Source organism: Thermobia domestica, chromosome 2, assembly GCF_964235325.1.
Source record: "Thermobia domestica chromosome 2, izTheDome1.hap1.1, whole genome shotgun sequence".
Lineage (NCBI taxonomy): Eukaryota > Metazoa > Arthropoda > Insecta > Zygentoma > Lepismatidae > Thermobia > Thermobia domestica.
This window is the reverse complement of record NC_137455.1, coordinates 351,836,979-351,856,972: the sequence shown is the minus strand read 5'-3', so window position 1 is coordinate 351,856,972 and position 19,994 is coordinate 351,836,979. Positions and strand designations below refer to the sequence as shown.

Here is a 19,994-nt window from a genome sequence, read left to right as displayed (position 1 = left end):
AGTCGTTAGACGAGATGGGAGGATACCGTTCTAGTAGGGTACGCAGAATTTAATCAGGGGGTGGATCTTAAGCTCACATTTCAGGTGTTTATATATGTCCTAATAAATACGGTAAACGTTTCGTCCTGCGTAATACATATACTGCTCAAGATATTAAAGACGGAATCCCGTTTGTGTACCTAATGGTAATAATGTAGTTTCCATCCCGCCCATTACTTCTAAAATAAAGTGTATGTTTTCTCCTTTTTCTTTATATTCTGCATATAGAATAGTTATAATTTACTACGGATTACACTCATGCAACTTTGTTTTGCAGAGTCGCCATGCCTCCAGGATCAGCTATAGGCATTGATTTTGGAACTACTTCCTGCAGTGTTGCAGTATACAGTTATGGAAAAGTTGAAATAATTCCCAATGATCAGGGAAATAAATCGACACCAAATTTTGTGGCGTTTACGGATTCAGGACGTTTGGTGGGAGAAGCAGCGAAATTGCAAGCAGTAATCAATCCAGAAAACACGATATTCGGTAAGAACTTTGACTTCCTTTTCGCAACATCCTTCAGGTAGGCAACACATAAATTGTTTCAATTTGCAAGTTGCATTTCTTTTTAGTGTTTACGTATATTACAAGTGTCTCTGGCGGAGGACCGGGCGACGTATGCCCCCAAAACATCTTGGGTACGAAATTAAATAGATCAAGCTGAAAATGCTTACCTAAAGAATAACTAAGAAATGTTATGTATTTGTGAGGTAATAGTATATCTTGCATTATATAGCTAAATGAAAGTGGATATGTTTTAAAGGTTATGTTGTCTCCCTGATCTCATAATTTTGTTCTATCTCCTATCTTCTTTAGAAAAATACTTGATCCTTATCATCTTTAGAACATATGAACTTGCGTGTGGCTATCAATGCAACATCCATGTTTAGTACTACAAACAAAAATATAACGTTAATATATTCTTCATATCTACTTACTAATTCTAATGTAATTATTATTAATTACATTAATGTAAATATTTCATAATCTTTAAACTTTGATCGATTTCACCTCCTACGTATTGGAGCAAAGAATTTACTTAATTATATAGGGAGCTTAGACAATTTTCGTTTAAAAAATAATCATAAACACAGAGAAAAAGAATGCATGTGTAATTTTAATGGGTAATACGAATGCTTTTGTGGACATGGGATAAGACATTATATAATAGTAATATTATCATATTAGGTTTATACAGGGGCGGATTTAGGGGGGTGCACATGCACCCTCTTGTTTGTAAATATAAACTATCTACAATGAGAAGGCAGCACTAAAATTAGTAACACCTTCTAAAACTGTATTCTCATCATTTTTCCATTTGAGGCTTAAAGGAAAGCAGAGCTTTGCTAAAGCAATAGCTTAAGTCGATTTTCTGAAGGTTGAAGGAAAAGGATTCACAAAACAAAAGAATATAACATTTGTCAAGTAGGAAAAAAAGAAGCCAGGAGGAGAGAACATTTTTTTCTGCATAATACTTGCGACCCTCTTTGAAATACTTCCCTTCGTTTTATGTATCAGTGTTGTTAGGGAGTAAAGAATATTATTACATGAAGAGAATTATTACATGAATATTATGTTATTTTGAAGAGAATCAATGTGATTGGTTATTTTGGAAGTTATTGGTCACATCCCGTTAGAAGATCCTGAATCCGACCCTGAGTTTACATGATTTAGAAAAAAAAGAAGAAGAAAAAGAAAGAAAGAGGTCGATCAAGTTTTGCCAATGTTATAAAACATGCAGAGCAATCGATACAAAAGAAACTGGGCCTGGAGATCTCTATTCGATGAACAAAGAGAGCAAATTGATTTTTATCAACTTTTCTCAAATGTTGGTTCCCGATGTCTGTCCTCGCAATCTTCTTAGATTGAACATTAGTCCCAAAAATTAATAAATAAATTTAAGGGAATTGCATATAACAACACTAAAGTTAAAAATTTCAACACGTTTACAGTATACAATAGTATATTATGCCATTTAATAATATAAACATTATAAAAGTCAAATACCTTATATAGTTGTATTAATATATAGTATATTAATATTCTAATAATATCCATATGAAACTAAGGAAATTCTAATTATTACCACTCTAATATAAGTATACTAGTATGATTGTATATCATAAATTTTCTTTCGAAGGGGACGAGAGTTATGTGGTTTGTGCAAAGTAAAAATTCCTCTGTGTCATCCGAGCTGTGTTAAATTTTCACATATGCCTGGTGCTACTTCAACTTTAATATTTTCCATTGTGACTTTAATCCGATTTAAACTCACTGAACAAAATAATACCTTTATTGTAAAATTATTAAAGTGTGACAGTTTCGACAAGTATAGTCTGATGAAGCCAAACTGGATAGTTGCCGAAACTGTTACACTTTAATAATTCTTACAATAAACGTAGGCATTGTTTTGCTCAGCGAGTAGTTTAAATTGGATTTATTTCAACTTATACTTTGAAGTAAAGTGTTAAAATGGTAGTCGTTAAATCAATCACTTGACGTGATGAGAATCACTTTAGGAACATACCATTATTGTTCTGTACTCAGTTGCTAAACAACTATTTTTACAGATCTTTCTTTTTAAACGGACATGACTGTGATGAAAGATAATAGAGTTTGATACAAAGTATTAATAAGTGGTTACGTTGTTACGAGGAACGAAATATAGTCGGTGACGAAGAGGAACATAATGAACATGCAAACAATAAATGGCAGCACTTCTACTCAAGTAAATGTTCCCAGAAAAATCATACACTCAGGAAACTATTTTCGTGAAATATTACAATAATTATAATGCGTTGTTCGTTACTTGGTATAAATATTAAATATACCGCGAAAAGCTTCCCACATAGCAAAAAAGAACAAAAATATAATACTAATTTTCAGTGTCAGTTACTATATATTTATATTATGCTTTGGAACGAACGTCAAACTCAACTAAATTTTGGAATAACTTTTAGCGCCTCAGTTTTCAGAAACATGGTGCACGATATCTCATCGTAAGGGCGGGTTAAATACCAACGACGAATACAAGAAAAAGCCACTACCTAGGTACTTTCGCCAACTACCTCGAAGGAGTCTTCACATACACCACCCCGTTGTTTACTTGTTTTACAGACACCCGTATCTCAAAGGAAGGTTCTCTTATGCACCTATCATTTCAACCTAACTTTATCTTCCACTTTGTTCCCACCAATTAGGTTACCGCTCCTATATCATCCGACGATATTACAGCTGCCCTTCAACACCTCCACCACACAGCTCTGGGAGCGGACTCTATATTGCATATCGTCAATTTCTTAAGTCGCCTGTAGTGTTTCTAGTTTTACTTGCTTCTTTGAGCACTATTATTTTATCTACAGGCTATTTTCCAACTCAATGGAAGCTTGCTAAAATTGTTTTTTCTTTCTAAAACCTCGCAACGATCCAACTGTTGTGTCATCTTACAGATCTACTGGCCTTACTAACGGGTTTAGTAAGACACGAGAACGTCTTATAGTAAAACGGCTACATCACTATCTACGAGACTGTCAACTACTCAAGCTGGATTCCGTCCACCTTATTGCACTGCTGACCAATCACTCAAACTTTCTACACTTCTTGTCAACCATTTTAATGAGCGTTTACCTTATGTTTTGATGTCCCTTGATATTGGATGATACGTTTGATGGTGTTTGGCATCAGGGCTTAGTTTCTAAATTAAAACGTCTGCTTCCTCATTCTTATGTCAGATTAATTGTCAATTTTTTCCATCAGCACCACACAGATCAACATGGCACTTTTCAACTCAACGCTTATGTGCCATAAGGATCTTTTCTGTCACCTCTATTATAAATATTCTTTATGTAGCCGATATGCCTCAACCTTAGCCTACACTATATACACTACAATTTTCTGATGATACCGCTTACCTAGCGTTGGGATCTTCTGTTGATCGCATTAATCTTCTCCTTCAACGAAATTTGGACAAACTGATACATGGTGTCTGAAATGGAAGCTCAACCTAAATTCACAAAAGGTTCAAATAATTCTCTTTTGTACTCCAAAGTTTCACCGACAATACAAGCCAAATTATATTAGGAACAAAATATATAATTGAAACAGTAACTAAATAATAACATAAATATAAATAAAAAAATATAAATTGTATCTTGCTTATATCTATGCTTACACTGTGTTGCAATTTTAAGATAAAATCACACGTATTTTTCCTTCATCTAAAATACCAGAGTCGTTCCGAAAGTAATGCCTCCTATTTTTTATGGAAACTAGTGTAGATACATAAATAAGAACAGCACAGCTAAACAGAGCAATATTTCAGCTACAGAATGTCATTTTTCCACATAGGTCCCACCATTCGTTATGCACTTTTGCTAACGATGAACCAGGCCTGCATGTCGCGCTTGTAAAAATCGGAACAAGGTGAGGCTAACCATGGACTGTCTTTTGGATTCAGGCTCGTAGTGATGACACCATGTCTCATCTCCAGTGATGATGCTATCCAGAAAATTGTCACGTTTAGCTTCCTATTGGTCCAGCAGGTCCCGACACATTGCTATTCGCTGCGTTTTGTTGTCTTCTGTAAGCATTCGAGGCACCCATCGCGGACAGACTTTGCGATAACTAAGATGTTTCAGCATGCTTTCCAAGGCATTACAGTCGCATTCGCTGGTCTTTATCCGGCGATCGCCACAGATGAGTTGATCAAGACGCTCTTCACTGCGAGGGGTAACAGCTGTGCAAGATCGACCGGGCCGTGGCTTGTCATGAACACCCTTTTCCCATCTTGAAAATGCCGTACCCATCGCCTCACATTGCTCACGTCCATTGCATCGTCTCCATAAACCTTTACCAAGCATCGACGGATCGGCGCAATTCCTTCAGCAGTGAGGAATTCAGTCACACATCGTTGTTTTATACGTACGTCCATATCAGGCTCCATCTTGGAACACTCCTATGCTGGCGTCAACTACCGCAGAACAACGGAACCAGCTGCAAATAAAAGAGGAAGGTTCAAGCATTAACACTACACCAACGGCATCTGGCACGGACATAGAAAGTCAACACACAAAAAGGAGGCATTAATTTCGGAACGACCTTAGTATGTTAATCGAGATTGAAATGTTCTTATTATACTAAAATTTCACAAACAAAATCTGTTACTATTGTCATATGCATGTTATACGTCGACTAGAGGTCAGCACGGGCTCGGGCCTACAAAGCATAGATCACCTCAGGCTCTGGTTGGGCACAAGCCGTAAATTTTTTAATATACAACCATATTTTCCAGACCTAACTTTGTAAATATACAATATTTATTGGATCATTCTTTCTGGAGAATTTTAAAACTACATCTAAATGTGTAACTTGAGACACCGATACCTTAACTCTGATTATCATTACGCAATTGAGAGTAAAGCTGTGTCGTGCAGAGAAAAACTAAAAGTAACAGAAATAAACATTCTTAGCTTATCTGTGAGTGAAAGTACCGTTTCTTACACTGAATTAAAGGAGTAAAAGCATTCAAAACAAGCTGTCTTCCTTTTCTTCTTCAAGACAATGTTAGTTTATATTTTATTTTTGTATTATTAATTCTTCTTTTTCTGATACAGCAGCATTTCCTTCAAAAATTATCCAAAAAAAAAAAAATAAAAATATTGCATTTCCATTTTCACTTGTAGAAAGAGAAATCAAATGTTGTTGAAATTTAATCCCAACATATTACAAAAATATTACAAAATTACAAAAAGGAGAATATCTATTAGTGGAAAATAGCGCTGCACAAGTGAGTTGCAAAATTAAACCTATAATTGTTGTAAATAAAAATGTAATTTTGCGATAATTATTGAGTTGCTGTAATTCGGGCTTATTTCGGGCTCACAGGGACTCGGGACGGGACTGCAGACCTCTAACGTCGACGTATGTTCATGTTATTTGGGACCCATATTTCTATGCAATACAACAGCAACATGTCACAGTTCTAGGTTCCATAACTACGTCAGTTTTTTTACGTTTTGACTACAATTCTGCGATGAAGCACGTTTACCACTTCCTTGCATGGGCTGCGCCAAAATTTGGCCCTGCACTGCGGGGTCGCATCCCCACTTATTCAACGAAGCGGGAAAAGATCAGAAGAAAAACAAGTTTCAAGGAAATGTGGGGAGTAGTATCCGGGAGATACTGTATATAATCATAACGTAAAGTAGAAGACCTGGTCAAGTGCTTCAGTGAAGGTAGTATGCACTGGTTGACTAAATAATAGGCCAGATGACCCCATGTTTATCAGATTATCAAAATAATCGTGGGTGGCGAAACTGCACACAGTCACCTTAATGGATTTTTTTGTTTTTTTAGAAAATTAAACTTTATTCATTAGTTGCGATAGTGTTAAAAATAAACCATATTTTAAAGATATTTTTCTTTTTCTTTCGTTGGTATAGAATTAGAAAATACTTTTTGTCGGAAATGTTTTTAATTGAATATTTTATGTAAGAAATACGAAGCTGATCAATACTATATTGTAATCACTTTTTTTCTTTCGTATAGGTGTGAATCGCTTAATCGGTCGAAGGTTCAATGACCCTTCTGTCCAATCAGATATGAAACATTGGCCATTTACAGTTGTTAGTGACGGCCAAGTACCAAAAATACAAGTTCAATGCATGGGACAAACCAAAACACTCCGTTTAGAGCAACTAGTGTCAATGATTTTGGGAAAGATGAAAACTACGGCAGAGGATTACTTAGGAGAAAGTATCACCGATGCTGTAATCAGTATCCCTGCTTATTTTAACAATAACCAAAGGCAATTAATTATAGATGCAGCAAAGATCGCTGGTTTGAATGTTCTTCGCCTTATTAGCAAACCGATTGCAGCAGCTGTTGCTTATGGATTAGAAAAAAAGGTAAGAAAGAAAAATAAACAAATAATAGTAGAAGTATACAACTCGAAGTGAAATCAACATACAGTACACTGCTGGAAGGTAGCATATCCAAATGTTGCACAAATATATAGTGATCGCAAGGCGTCGTGAAGCTTGACCTAAACCTAAAGATTTCACTACCTAATAACACGCGAGGATACGTTTCTGTGTCAATTCCCATCCACGAAATTTTGCTGTGTTGTCTCTCGGCCTACATAGACAACATCTCTTGTGGGTGCAGATGTCAGATTGTCACTAAATTTCGTTTTGTTTATTTTTGTTGTTATTGTTTCTGTCGTTGTTTTATATGTTTCCTAATATTGTAGTTACCATTTAATTCGCATAATTGTTACTGTTCATGTTATAGTTCTGTAAGTGCTGTCTTTTCGTCTCTCGTTCGCCGTGTCTACAAAATTTGACATCATTGTTGGTGTATTTGTAATATTTCAATGGAGCGTTCGGAAAACAGCTTCACGAATCGTACCGAATTCTTCCGATGTATGACATGTGAGGCAAAGTGATTTCGTGATTGGTGTAGAGCCTAAGTTTCACGAGTCCTCGCAGTCACTACAGCTAGGTTTAGAACATACAGGGTTACCTACAGTTGGGTTTAGAACGCAAGTTGCACCAATGAGATTAGGTGATGTAGTTTTTTATTGAAAATAGCATCAATGGAACCTAAATTATGTAACATTGATGCTAACTGTAAAGCATTTAGTTGAATAACATTTTGAGTAGTTTTATTAAGGCCTGAAAAAAAAAAACGGAAATTTTGGGTAAAAAGCTAGTTTTTTACGGGTTTTTCCCGAGCTTGGAAAAAACGGAAAATTTGGGAAAAAATGAAATTTTCGAATATTTTACTATATTATGCTTTTAAAATAAAAACTATTTTATATTTACTAGTTTAGAGTTAAGATAATTGAGTACTTATGTTTCTTGTATTAAAATATAGAAGTTTTGGGCAACAAATATATGTGCAGCACTCATCCAAACACTTTAAAGTTAGCACCTGATATAATGGAGATATGGCTACAAGAGAAACTAAAATATAATCCTAGTTAGCTTAATTAATATAGACGCATTAAACTTATCATAAGCAATCTCATGAAATTCCCGCTGGACAGAGAAGTTTTAAAATAATGGGGTCAGAGTAATTTTAGTTAATATGTTAAAAACATAAATGTAGAAATATATGCCGATTGCTATGTAAAATTTCCGAAAATTTAAAACCCATTAGAAAAAGTAATTTGTTCGGAAATATTGTCGAAAACCGGAAAATATAATTTAAAAGTTATTTCTTCGGTTGATGCAAGAGCCTTTTTGTTTCAAAGTGTGCCCCTGCTGGTGCTGCTGTCGATGTGTTTTTTTCCATACCTCCGTCGAAAGACGACAAACAAGTTGCTGTGTCCGAGATCCTTCAATAGTTGAATGCGAACAGGGTTCTTTCCTCATACCAAAGGAAAAGTTTCCTCCGTAGGAGGTCGGCGGGAGCGAGGCTGAAGAATGTTTCACTTTTTTTTTCCGAGGACACAGTTGAAATAGAAAGGATCTAATCTTACTTACTGTAACATGTCTGCAGCATGTGTACAATATATTTCGCTAATAGGAAAAATACATAAAGCTATAGGTTTAAATTTTACTTTCTAGTTTTCTGATTTCTGGTAAAACCCCTCTTTATTATTTGAATACTTTTCGAATAACTCAAAAAGAGAGATGATCTTATTTATACATACACACATACACCGCACGAATGAGTAACTTTGAGCAGCGAGAAATATATTAAAGGGTTGATTGAATATGTGAAACTTCCTTTCATTATTATTGCAGACTAGTAGAATACCCGTTCTTCGCATGGGAAGAATATGTTTCATTTTCTTCATAAAAGGCAATAAAACTATCAGCAATCAATTTATGGACCCCCAAAACTATGAACTCGACACTAATATCGGTCATATTTAATTATCTTTACATGTCACCATCCCCCCTTAGGAGTACTAATGGGGCTGAATTTTGATATAAACGTCATTGCCTGTTCATCTCAGCGACACCGAAAACTATTGATTAGACACTAATAACGGCCATTTTCTATCATCTTTATATATGTACCCCTCTCCCAAGTTGCGGTGCTGAATTTGGATTTAAGGCATCGGAAATGTCACTGTTCATCTCAGTGACCTCGAAAATATGAATTCGACACTAATATTGGTCATTTTCGATATATTCCCCCTCCCCTTCCCTAAAAGTAGCATATTCAAAGTGAAATGATAAAAAAACATCCCGAATCTCATCTATGTAGAAAATTTTATCGAGGTCGGTCGGATTGTTCACCAGTTATTTAGTTAGAAAAATTGTCACTTCATTTTGATACATATAGATAACTAGCAGCGTTCACCCCGCTTCGCTGCGGTCACCCCGGAACGCAATAAACTTTGTTACTTAGATAATTTTTACTTTTTCGCTTTCAAGTGATATGATAAAAACCATAGAAGATTGCAGTAAATCTTAACATTATATCGCCTGTCATTTATGTTAACCCGCCCCGCTTCGCTGCGGTCATCCCGGTGCTGGCATATTGTAAAAGTGTCTGTAAAAATAAGCAAATCAATTAAAAAATTTTAAACAGAAGATTCAAGCTATTTTCCGCTGTATATCGCCTGTCATTTATGTTAACCCGCCGAGTGACACGGTCATGCGGGTTGCATATAAATACGTTTATTTTTACCTATGATGAACTAATAACAAAGGATTTGTACGTTATGGACACTTGAATGGTCAATTATCTCAAGACACTGGTAATTAAAAATTAAAGTGATATGATAAAAACCATCTAGGGTCCAAATCCTAATAACCCCCCAAAAATGAAAGAAATTGGTTCAGCCGTATTAGCGTGATGAGCGGACAAAATTTTGTACGTTCTCTTTTATATATATAGATTTATTTATAATTTGTCACACTTAAAACAGGTATTTGTTTACATACAGGATTTTGTACATAAAGTTTATATAAAAGTCTATGGTAGAATATTAAATAATAGTAGTTATATGTTTTATTGCATAAGTATTAGCGAAATTTGCCTACTGCTGTTTCTTGTAAGAAGTAATTTGGTTAAAATTAACAAAATTTCACCAGATCAAAGAGCATATTGAGAACTCAGTTTCATTCAAGAGGTGTATTTGTTGTAAGAGAATAGTTTCATAATGGTAGGCTTATATTATACGTAACTTAACGTTTGTAATTCCGTGAACATACTTTCAAGGCGTCTTCTTACTCACCAACCATCCACCAGAGGGTGCTAGTGAACCCCAGTAGCACCAGCTACTTACCTATGTATGTTGCATCACCACACAAAAAAGTTTCGAAGTCGACTTATTGTATATACAAGGATGAAGACGCCTTTAAAGTAGACACTGGGCGTTGACGGGTTTAACATCCACAAATAAATAACTAAAAATCACGTAAAGGAAATGAATGCAGACTATTAATTTTCAAGAATAATTGCAGCAGTCTTATTGTTTACTGCTTTTTATTTTAATATTCGCATTATTGAAATTTCTGAACTTATATTTTTCACGCGTTCAAAAAAAAAAAAAAAAAAAAAAAACGCTTTCACTACTAGTAAAATTAACCTAACACAAAGATTTTTAATTTTCCAATTTTACCAGTTTTTCCGGAAAGAAACCGGAAAAGATGTTTGTTTTTGATTTTTTTACCAACAGGTTATAATTTTCGGAAATTTTACAACACTAATTTTGAACAACAAAATGTTCTGAAATGCAATAAAAATTCGGTCTAGAAATTAAGATTTTGATTTTGTTACAACCAACTTCGGATTGTACTCAATATCTTCTTGTATGTGTTTAGGACGATTGGATAAATTAGGAGAGATTGAACCCAAGCATTTGAGGGAATGGAATCGATGAGTACATGTATGAAATGACTATACCTACCCGCGCTTTGCAGTATTTGATGGCAACACGAGATGATCCTAGTAGAAAATCTAGAAGTCAGCAATCTACCATAGCCGCAAATAAGAAATACCAAGTAGACGTACTTGTTCCTATATTCTTCATTGAAATTCGTGTTCCATAGGCTGCACAACTAACACCATTCAGATTCGGGCAAAGTAAGAAAAGAGATCTAGGTCTTTAGTAAATAATACTCGTAGAATTGTGATTACAACAAAAAGTGCACGACAATAAGTTACATAGATGTCTATCTTAGTAACAAGGACAAATAGCCTGGGAATTGACGTCCCCATTAAGATATCCGTCATGAAGTTTGGGGGCCACAAGGACAAAATCTGCTAATTTAGAAATTTCCAGGATTTTTTTTTTTTTTTTAGACTTCCAACCTATGCTGTACAATAGTATTGAAGCGGGTATATTCATCTGTCTGCCGATGGTATCCTAACAAAAAATACTGTAAAGCTGTTTTCTTGTAATCGTTTCAGTGTCCCGTGAATGGGTTCCATATTCTCTCTCAAGTCTCTATTCAAATTAGAAGTTGTAACGGTTGACCGTTTACAGTTTAACATTGATCGCGAGAGACCAAAACTGTGAGAGTCAGCGAAAAGTGCTTCTGCAATAGATTCACCGCATTAAGAATCGATTCTGCCTCCACTCTGATCTCTCCACTAACATCGGAAGTGGTAGAAATTAAGTACAACTTCCAGTTTTAATATTCATCTCCATAGAGTAGAAATGGTAAGAAACGGCTTTTGACATGGATTCAGGGTTGAAGAATTAGTTTCGTATCGATCTTTATCCATCTGTTCGAACAGAAAATCGTGGAAATCTGCAATTTTTGTTTTCAACACTGATCATCATAGTTAAAATACGGTAATTGAGGTTTTCGATATAGATTCAATACCGCATCGATTGATTCCACCTCTTACTTTACTTTTCTACTGCAAATCAGAGGTGACCACTTCCGGTTTCAATGTTACTCTCCACTTGATGTGGATTCAGTATACCAAAAATACGTTTCATCTTTACCTTTTAGCGATTTCCTGAAACCGGAAGCTGCTATTTCCGGTTTCAACGCTGATTGTTATAGTGAAAAAACGGGAAATGCTAGCGAGAAGCTGTTTCTTCATATACATTCAGTACCGTATAGGTTGGTTTAATCTTCTGGTTTCAATAGTGTTTTCCATAGTGCGAAAAGGATAAAAACTGGCAAGAAGCAGCTTCTTGATGTGGATTCAGTTCCCAATATTAAGTTTCGTCTCGATATTTATTCCTCTATTCAAACGGGAAATAGTGAAAATGTACGATTTCGCGTTTCATACTGATCATCAGAGTGATAATACAGTAAAAGACAGGAAGAAGCATCTTTTGATATGGGTTCAGTACCATATAGGTAGATTTAATCTTCTGCTTTCAATATTGTTTTCCATAGAGCGAAATCTATAAAAACTGGCAAGAAGCAGCTTTTTGATGTGGATTCAGTTCCCAATATTAAGTTTCGTCTCGATATTTATTCCTCTATTCAAACGGGAAATAGTGGAATCCCCGTTTAACACTGATCACCAGTGTAATAATAGAGTAAGAGATAGGGAGAAACAAGTTCTTGATGTGGAATTCGTACCATATGGACCGATTCCATCTCGTACCATGTCGTTCTATTGCAATGGGAAGTAGTAGGTATCCACTTACACTTCCACGAGCGACGGTAGGAGAAGAAGTTATGGTGATCGTGAAAATAATCGAATTCGAGATTTCAACGAATTTACACGTTTCCATTTGTTCCGGTGTAAATGTTTTCCATGCAACGTATCCGCATTAAATATTAAACTTATCGTTTTTATAAGATTCTTTAGAGGCGTTTTCCGAATTTTCTTCCTACCCTCAAAATTAAGGGTAGGGTATTTAAGGGAAACAATTGAAAATTTCAATTTTGTCGAAAACGGCTCTCACGATTTTGCTTAAATTTCATATGTCAGTATTCCACTTACAACTCTAATATATTGTGGTATAAGTCATTTCTCTGCCAAAATTTCAGAATGAGTAGTTTACTCTGAGGGGCAAGTTCTTTAAGAAAGATTTCTCGAAAACGACTCAAGCGATTTTTTAAAAAAATATTTAATAAATGAAAATTCCGTTAATAACCTGAGAATGTTGTATAACTCACTTGTCCTGAACACATTAGCAAGGGGTAGTTTACTCTAGGGGGTGTTTTATCCGCGCGTTTTCTGTAAAGAGACTCAGGTGATATTCTTCATATTTTCATATTCTTCAAATGTTTTGTACCCGTTCCTCAAACCTCTGCCGAAATAAAATCCACTGCTGATTTATATAGCCTTCTCTCTCTCTCTCTCTCTCTCTATATATATATATATATATATATATATATATATATATATATATATATATATATATATATATATATGAGGGGTTTTCGAACTTTTTGCAGTTGAGGCGCCCCTCAACGACCAAACTTTGAACGCGCCTCCCCTGTCAGAAATGACATGTGTCCCTAAAAGAAAGGCTATCACTATGTTAAATTATGTTTCATTTATGAGTCAGTAATGGAAATATCTCATTATCACAGATGATCTACATTGTACACTGTAAAAGATCATTGTGTTATTTCAACGACATGCCTATGTGTTAATACGGTTGTGCTAAAATATAACACAAACAAGTGGTTAGAACAACTCACTCTCCATTTGGAGTTGTGTGTTAAATGCCGGTAGTTGAAATGACACACAGCCTATGTGTTAAATTAACACAAGTGTAGAATCTTCGGTGTTGTTTTCTGCGTGATTGAAAAATATGTTGGGCATCTAATTATAAAGGCTTATGAATTGAAGCTACAGATAACACAGTAGAAAGAAATACTTAAACAAATCCAGGTATACGCAAAATTTCAAAATGCAAACCGCGCGATGTGTTTTCAATTGTTTTACATAATGTTTCTGAAGAAACCGTAACAGCACAAGATGTGCTAGATATGTGCCATTTAGGTGTTCTAAATTCATCTCCCACATTTGATGCATTTATTGCTTCTTTTTCTAAGCGATTGTGTACTAGAAGCAAGAAACGCATCAACTTTATTATATGGCAACTGGCGCCGATCATTTGAAAATGAATATGGAAGAACTATAAAATAAAGTAGACAGTCGTCATTTTGTTATAAAATTAGGCATACATGGCGAGCAGATTTTATCTTATGCCGAACGGTTATTGTCGAATATATGCGGCTTAAAGGAGCACTCTGATTAGCCAAATTCAAAAGACCTCAACAATTTATCCCTCTGCAAGCGACGTTTTATTTATCGCCTCCGTGGCCAAATCGAAAGAGCACGCGGCTAGTAATTGAAAGGTTGGTGGTTCGTGCCCCCACGCCACTGGAGTATATATTTTTTTACTTTGTTTAAAGTGTTTTTTTAGACTCAGCAAATGTAAACACATTACGCATATGGACGATTTAACATATTTTGGGGGAATAATTATGTGGTTCATTAACGCTTACACCGGTTGTGTGTTAGATAGTGCAATAGTGTTCCCCATTAAAGGCGTAGGATGGTGGTCCGGGTTATTCTAGCCACGTAGGGCTTTGCGTTGTCCTGTAACAGGAGGACCCCTATGCGATTCAGAAGTGCTGGCTCCAGAGTTTTCAGTTTTTCTTGAACACGGCTCAACTGCTGACAGGACACAATTGTATTGATTCCCTGACCATCTGTTAGCAGTTCCCGATGCATGATGCTACGAACATGTAAACTAGACCACGAGGAACACAAACGTGAAGGAATTTTGACATTTGAAATTTCGGAAGTCGAGATATTCCAACATAAATTGACCACGGAAGTAAACTGATTTATATATATTTTGTAAATTAGGACACGAGGAACACGAATCTGAAGGAATTCCACCAAACACACAGGAGGACCTTCTTCTGGTGTGGTACTGGTTTCGGCTGTTTTGGAACCGGTTCATGGGATATTAACCAATGATGACGGCGCCGTCGAGCTTCGTACAAGATCACCTTCTCATCACATATCAACACTCTGTCCAAAAATGGCTCCCTGCCCTGAGGAGACAGCAAAGAAACACAAGTGTATGCTCGCGTTGCCTTCTGGCCCGGACTCAAATCATGTGAGACCCATCGACCAAACTTGTAGTGCTTCCCAACTTTATGGAGGAGCTGCCAAATGTTTTCTCCACTCACACTTTATTGTAGTTCTAGTTTCCCACATGTCTAGCCACTGTTCGCCTCAATTGTTGCCTGAAGATCTTCATATTCTACATGTGTTGGTCTTCCGGCACCTGGTGCGTCTTCGAGTGTTTTGTCACCGTCCTTAAACCAGTTAAACCACCGTTGCACTGTCCGCGTAGCGACGACACCTTAACCAAAGGCCTGGCATATTTTCCGTATCGCTGCAACAGCGATTGACCCCAGTTTGAACTCGTACAGTATACACGCCCTTATGACGCTCTGTGGGGGTTCAATGTTCACTCTGTCCTTACGGAAGTTCGCGGTGTAACTGAAGTGCCACAACTGGGTAGTATGTTGATATGCCCACAGCAACAACTGACCTTCGCCTTATCTCAATTCGCATTCAACTCACGGTGTAAGGGCCAATTGAACACAAACCTCCACCAACTTTCTTGGTTACCTTTATATATCCCACAGGGCATAATGTGTTTCATATAGAGAATATTGTGTTTTTTCATATAGATACATAGGTTTATATTAAACTTTATGTTTTAAAATCTCGACTTCTGAAATTTGGAATGTCAAAATTCCTTCAGATAATTGTTCCTCGCGGGCTAGTTTACAAAATATGTAAAAATAAGGTCAGGTCCAGTATGCTTCCGTGCTCGCTTTATGTTGGAATATCTCCAGTTCCGAAATTCGGAATGTCAAAATTCCTTCAGATTCGTGTTCCTCGTGTCCTAATTTACAATATATATATGAATGAGTTGGAGTCCAGTTTAGTTCCGTGGTCAACTTATGTTCGAATATCTCGACTTCCAAAATTCCAAATGTCAAAATTCCTTCACGTTTGTGTTCCTCGTGGTTTAGTTTACAAAATATATAAAAAAAATCAGGTGGGGTCCAGTTTGCTTCCCTGCAGTCAAAACCACAGTATCACAGTGTAACAAAGGATAATACAGTATCACTAACATCAACATTATGAAGATCTCTAGCAACTCAAATGGCATGGACGGGGCAATGTGCATCAATTGTATCTTAGCGTCAAATACTATGAAAAGGGTATAATGCATTTCGAAAGAATGAAGGAACAAAGTTACAAGAAATGGAAGATTTAACTTTTTCTAAAGACTTTGCTTCGAAAACGTGCTGACATATCACGTCTCATCATGTAGATGCTTCCAAAAGACTTAAGTGATCATAATATCATTTACAATAATTGTTATTTCAAAATGTTTTAGAAATACCAAACACATGGGTAGTGATACTAGTGATTGTTATACTGCTTAAAATAACGTATTTTTGTTATTTTTTTGTAATGATTGTTGCTTTCGTTTGCTTCTATAACATTACAACAACAGTTTTTGGTGGTTTTAATTACAAGTCGCAGTTCCATTATTTTAAGCAGTGTTCCCAACTTAAATGAATTGCTAAATATTATTCTAAATACAGTGCAAATAACGTAGCTAAATTGCAAAATATTTTAAAATTACCGTAGTTTGTTTGATGGTACTAGAATGTTTTTAAAAGACGTTTTTTTGTAGTCTTTCGGCTACTTATAATGTTCCCTGACAGCACAAGGTGTGCTAGGCATGTGCCATTTATAGTCTAGTCCCTGTCCATAAGAGCCGTAGGAAAGTCATGTCTGACGGCTGTTCTCTTCAAATCCTGTTAGTACATGTCTAAGCAAGTGTAAATCACGAGGGTAGACTTTTTGACTTATGGGCAGTTTTTTTCTACAGGGGCGTAATCCTAGAGTGGCGGTGCCCCTTTTGCGTTGCTGCCGACGTTTCTTAAAATGAGTGTAGCTGTCATTGTGATTGTAGCAGAACAATGAATGAGGATTGTTTTCTTTCTAAATAGTCCACGAAATAAACCTAGATATAATTTTTTTTCGTAGCCGTACAAGTAGAGGGAGAAGAGGGGGCAAAGTCCAATTTCGACTAATTTTTTAAAAGTCTGTTTTTATTTTCTTTCCATAATTTCCGAACGGTGATCTCTTGTGTAACAACGATTTCTCGGCCAAGACTTACAACAATCCTCTATACAGGGACTCAATTTTTGACAAAAATCTTCCAATAGTTATCTCTACAAAAATATAATATAGTCAGATGCGCGAAATTTTTCAGAATGTGAAATTCCGTGGTTTCGTGTTTGCTTCACTACACACGTTGCAATTCATATAGAAGTAGAAAATTATTAACACATAGTACGATTCTTAGAATAAACAGCACTGCTAATGTTCTGTGTGATATTCCTGCTCCAAAGAGTACGTGATGTAGAAGAATATTTCTTGGTATTAAGTGGCTTTATTTGTAAGCCTTTTGCTAACTGTGGATAACTTTGTTTTCATTTTGTGAACTAATAAGGAGTTTCAATGTAAAATGTCTCGAATTTTACCTCTAAAATAGAAATTTTGGCGTATGTGAATTTTTCCAGGTTTTCTCTACAGTAGCTGCTGAAAGGGTGGAGACAAACGTACTGATTTAGTATGCTTTACTGCCTGCTATCCCCACTTTAAAAAAAAATGTTTATGCATTTCAGGTGGTGATGTTACCTTCGCTGCAAGAATAATTTTGAATGTATTCATGTCTAGTCTAGTAACAATGGACTATGTTTATTCTTGCAGATTACTGATGTAATACACTCTGTAAAGAAAAAATAGCGACACCTCAATTGTCAAACTAACTTACACAGAAAACCATAGTTGCAGCCCATTAGAAGAGGAATAGAAGGAAATGAAGAGGGGGATAATTCATTTGCGTTATCTGTGACACCTGTGGTGTAGGACATCGCTTGTCAATTGTTTGTGTATCAGTAGTATTTTCGATAGATGGCACTGAGTGCGTCTCGTAAATTATTGTAGTAAGAATTCTGCATTGCATTTGTGATGTGTAGGCTGAGGTAAATAGCATTTTATGATTGTTCTTTGCTTTCTCATTGTTTGGACAGTGTGTCAAGTGGTGCAGTGTTGTTTGTATGTGATATTGTTGCTACATGTGGACTGTAAACAAATAAGATGGGTAAGAAATGTGAGTTGTGGCAAATCTCTAAAGGAATAGATGGAATTCTGAAAATCCTTCATTCTACGGCAGGAAGAGTAATTCAGAAGTGGAAACAGCATAACAAATCGTCCCTTCGTCAACAGTGTGAAAGAAAAAACAAAGCATCACCCAGAGCAGACTGCTAAATAAAATCAATTGCACCGCAGATTTAATGAGTGATTTCCCCAAAAATCGCTTTTGTAGTTTGACATGATCTTGGAACTGCAGTTACTTGTACAACTGTATTGTCTTGACTGTATGAAGAGGATATTATAAAGAAAAACCGCGTAGAAAGTCGAAACTGACAAAACACAGAGGACTTCAACATGTAGTTTTGTGAGTCGATATGCAACTTGGACTTATGACAACTGAAAGCATGTCGTTTTCTTCATTGAAAAGAAGTTTAGAATAGTGGGAAACGATAATGGTGTGAAGTTGTGGATACGAACAAGCAAGGAACTTGACAAGGATTTTGTTTAAGAGATTCAAATATTCAGTTACTGAGTGATAATATGGGCATTGTTCACCGTTAAAGACGTCAGAACGACGGATATATGTGAAGGATCGTTTGATGCACGAAAATATCTTCAAATTCTGGTACGTAAAGTTCTTACAACAGCTAAACATGACTTTTCTGAAGAAAATATGGACTACTTCCTTTCCCAGGACGATAATGCTTCATGTCACCGAGCCAAAATTGTTAATACGTGGTTCAAGAATATGACTATTTAGAGACTCGTGTGGCCTACAAACTCACCCGACATGAATCCAGTTGAAAATTTGTGGATCAATATGAGTAGAAATTTCAATAGACAACTATCTCAAATAGAATGGAATTCAAAGAACAGATAATGCGGGTGTTATTCCGTGATATCGAGGTTGCATTTTGCAATAGCTTTGTTACCAATGCGGGAAGCCCATGGTGCACATACAAAATACTAGTTTGGTGTATCGTACTTCTCGATGTTTGCACACAATATGTCTTACCCTAAAGAAATTCCATTTCTTGTTTTCTGCTATTGTTGTTGATCTTTTTCAGTTCTATGAATTACTCTTCCCACAAACGATTTTGCTCAAAACACACATAAATACTTATATATGCATATAAATTCACTAAATTCATGTCAAAAGCCTGAAATTCTGACGCAAGTATTAAGAATGAACTACTCATTAGGAATCTGCATTGTAATATTGTCAGGAATTCATGTAAAAATTCATATTGATTAAAGTATGTTGAGAAAACCATATTAGAGCAAGTGTCGCTATTTTTTCTTTACAGAGTGTAATTTTCTGAAACGATTTGAAGTTATTCTGGTGAAGTAGTTATGGCATCAAGTGTGGAAAGTTCTTTACGTGGAGTGAAATTAACACAAGGAACTAGTAGTGATTTTGATCTTACAAAAAGTGTGATTTGCCAAATTAGCCCAATACACTGTCAAGTCTTGTTCTGACGGTATTTCATTTTCAATTCACTTTGTTAGTAATGCATTTAGAATAGGTATGATGGATAACTTTGACCACGAAGAAGCTACACTTTCAGGTTTGCAAGGAAGTCATAACACTGTTCTGGTAGTATTTCAAGAGAAACATAAAGAGGCAACAAAAAAGTCTATTCACTGGATATTGTTGAGAAAAATTTCTCCAAACGTGTGACATCTCAACTCTCATGTCAAAGCCCAAAGCATTATCGCAAGCAATCGCTGCCTTTGATGGTATATCAAAATTTAAAAACGTTTGAAGATTTATTTGATGCGGATGTAAGTGAAGTGACATTAAGGAAATCTGTGATCAGAATGATGAAAGCTTTGCATTCACTTAGTGATAGAGA

At 35.9% G+C, this 19,994-nt stretch overlaps 1 protein-coding gene across 1 annotated transcript in view; it reads left to right on the top strand.

Moving 5' to 3' along the window:
• Nucleotides 1-321: 321 nt before the first annotated feature.
• LOC145678772 (heat shock cognate 71 kDa protein-like) overlaps nucleotides 322-19,994 on the top strand; it is a 46,033-nt gene continuing 26,360 nt past the window's right edge. The window contains 2 exon segments of the mRNA XM_081749270.1: nucleotides 322-528; nucleotides 6,589-6,947. Of these exon segments, the coding sequence (XP_081605396.1) occupies nucleotides 324-528; nucleotides 6,589-6,947 (564 nt within the window). The 5' untranslated portion in view covers nucleotides 322-323.